The sequence below is a fragment of the Colobus angolensis genome, unplaced genomic scaffold (assembly GCF_000951035.1).
Source record: "Colobus angolensis palliatus isolate OR3802 unplaced genomic scaffold, Cang.pa_1.0 Scaffold631, whole genome shotgun sequence".
Classification (NCBI taxonomy): domain Eukaryota; kingdom Metazoa; phylum Chordata; class Mammalia; order Primates; family Cercopithecidae; genus Colobus; species Colobus angolensis.
In genome coordinates, this window is record NW_012119944.1 from 5,452 (window position 1) to 7,818 (window position 2,367).

At 34.2% G+C, this 2,367-nt stretch overlaps 1 protein-coding gene across 1 annotated transcript; it reads left to right on the top strand.

Annotated features, from left to right (window-relative positions):
• Positions 1–982: 982 nt before the first annotated feature.
• Positions 983–2,197, top strand: LOC105527576 (zinc finger protein 85-like; the record flags this gene model as incomplete). The annotated part of the gene is given in 2 exon segments (XM_011963940.1): positions 983–1,940; positions 1,942–2,197. Coding segments are annotated over 2 exon segments (1,214 nt in total), but the record flags the coding sequence as incomplete, so codon positions are not given.
• Between the last annotated feature and the right edge of the window lie 170 nt (positions 2,198–2,367).

The window sequence follows — 2,367 nt, forward strand, 5'->3', positions numbered from 1 at the left end:
GTGTTTTTTACCTCCACAATTTGTTTTTTTTTTGATATTTTAATACTTTTTGTTAACTTCATTTTTCTATTTTTCTATGGTTGTCTGTGTTTTTATTTCACTCATTGAGTATTCAATTTATTTTCAATTTTTAAAATTAAAATATACATCTTTTTTATAATTTCTTTCTGAACATTTTATAATATTCTTGATGGGACTGTAGTGACCTATTTTGTATACATTGTAATCTTCGAGATTTGGACATTAATAAAAGCTTCCTGTCACAATATTTATAGTGTAGCTTTGTTCTGGCATAGTCTGAAAACAGTTGTCTTGGTTAGTGATTCTGGGAGTCCGTCAAACACGTTCTTATGACGTGTCTTCCCTGAATTTAGTGTTTACTTTCTAGTTAAAGGAGTTTATTCATGTTTCTTCTCTATAGTCATCACTTGCTACACCTGTTCCCTGTCTGCGGCACTGCAGTCTCTCTACTGCTGTAACATTTACCTTTAGTCTCAGTAGACTCAAAGTGTCATTCCAAAGTATATGACCAGTTCTTTTAGCACTTTATGTCATTGAAGACAGAAAAAAGTGTCTGGAAAAGCCCCTAGAAGACAGAAATAAAGATGTATGTGCCAGTATTTTACTTGTCTTTTAAACAAGAATTCAGGAGCTTACAATTTACTTGTAAAGGCTCTTTGCTATATTGTGGACCTGGAAGAGCTGTTTAGGGTAGATGTAACAAACTTTTCTCTTCATCATATGAGGCTCTTTGCATTGTGCTTACCTGGGGCACTGCACATACTTAACTCATTTGTAAATTTTCCACAAATGTATTTTGGTCTGTATGTTTTTGTTACATTTATATGTCTATGAAGTAATTATGGCTTGTGGCATTTTGCTATGCCATCTTGCTTATGTAGTTTGTATAATTTTATAGCTTAGAATTGTTAAGGATATCCATCTGAATCCAGTAAGTGAAGCAATTTTTTTTTTTTTTCAGTTGTGTGTTCTCATTTTGCCCAAGACCTATGGCCAGAGCAGGGCATAAAGGATTCTTTCCAAAAAGTAATACTGAAAAGATATGGAAAATATGAACATGACAATTTACAATTAAGGAAAGGCTGTGAAAGTGTGGATGAGTGTAAGATGCGCCAACGAGGTTATGATGAACTTAACCAATGTTTGACAACAACCCCAAGCAAAATATTTCAGTGTGATAATTATGTGAAAGTCTTTCATAAATTTTCAAGTTCAAATAGCCATAAGACAAGACATACTGGAAATAATTCTTTCAAATGTAAAGAATGTGGCAAATTATTTAGCATGCTTTCACACCTAACTCAACATGAAAGACATCATACTAGTGTGAATTGTTACAAATGTGAAGAATGTGGCAAAGCCTGCAACTGGTCCTCAGCCCTTACTCGACATAAGAGAATTCATACTAGAGAGAAACCCTACAAATGTGAAGAATGTGGCAAAACTTTTACTCTGTCCTCAAGCCTTATTCAACATAAGAGAATTCATACTGGAGAGAAACCCTACAAATGTAAACAATGTGGCAACACCTTTACCCGGTCCTCATACTTTGCTACACATAAGAGAGTTCATACTGGAGAGAAACCCTACACATGTGAAGAATGTGGCAAAGCCTTCATCCAGTCCTCACACCTTACTAGACATAAGGTAATTCACACTGGAGAGAAACCCTACAAATGTGAAGAATGTGGCAAAGCCTTCAGTCAGTCCTCACACCTTACTAGACATAAGGTAATTCACACTGGAGAGAAACCCTACAAATGTAAAGAATGTGACAAAACTTTTAACCTCTCTGGACACCTTACTATACATAAGAGAATTCATACTAAAGAGAAACCCTACAAATGTGAAGAATGTGGCAAAACCTTTAACCAATCCTCAGCTCTTAATACACATAAGATAATTCATACTGGAGAAACTTTACAAATGTAAACAATGTGGCAAAGGATTTAGCCAATCCTCAACCCTTACTAAACATATCATAATTCATACTAAAAGGAAACCTTACAAATATGAAGAATGTGGCAAAGCTTTTAACTAGTATTCAACCCTTAGTAAACATAAGATAATTCATACTAGAGAAAAACCCTACAAATGTGAAGAATGTGGCAAAGACTTTAACAAGTCCTTAATTTTTAACAGATATAATCTAATTCATACTAAAGAAGTACCATAAAGCTTAAAGATGTGACAATGCTTTTTACCAAATGTCAAACTTTCCTTAACATAAATAATGCTGGTGAGAACTCCTAGAAATATGTTGTCTCACTTGATTGTAGGTAAGATACTTTATACTGGAGGCAACTCCTACAAGTGTGAAGAATGTGTCAAAACTTTTGACACCTT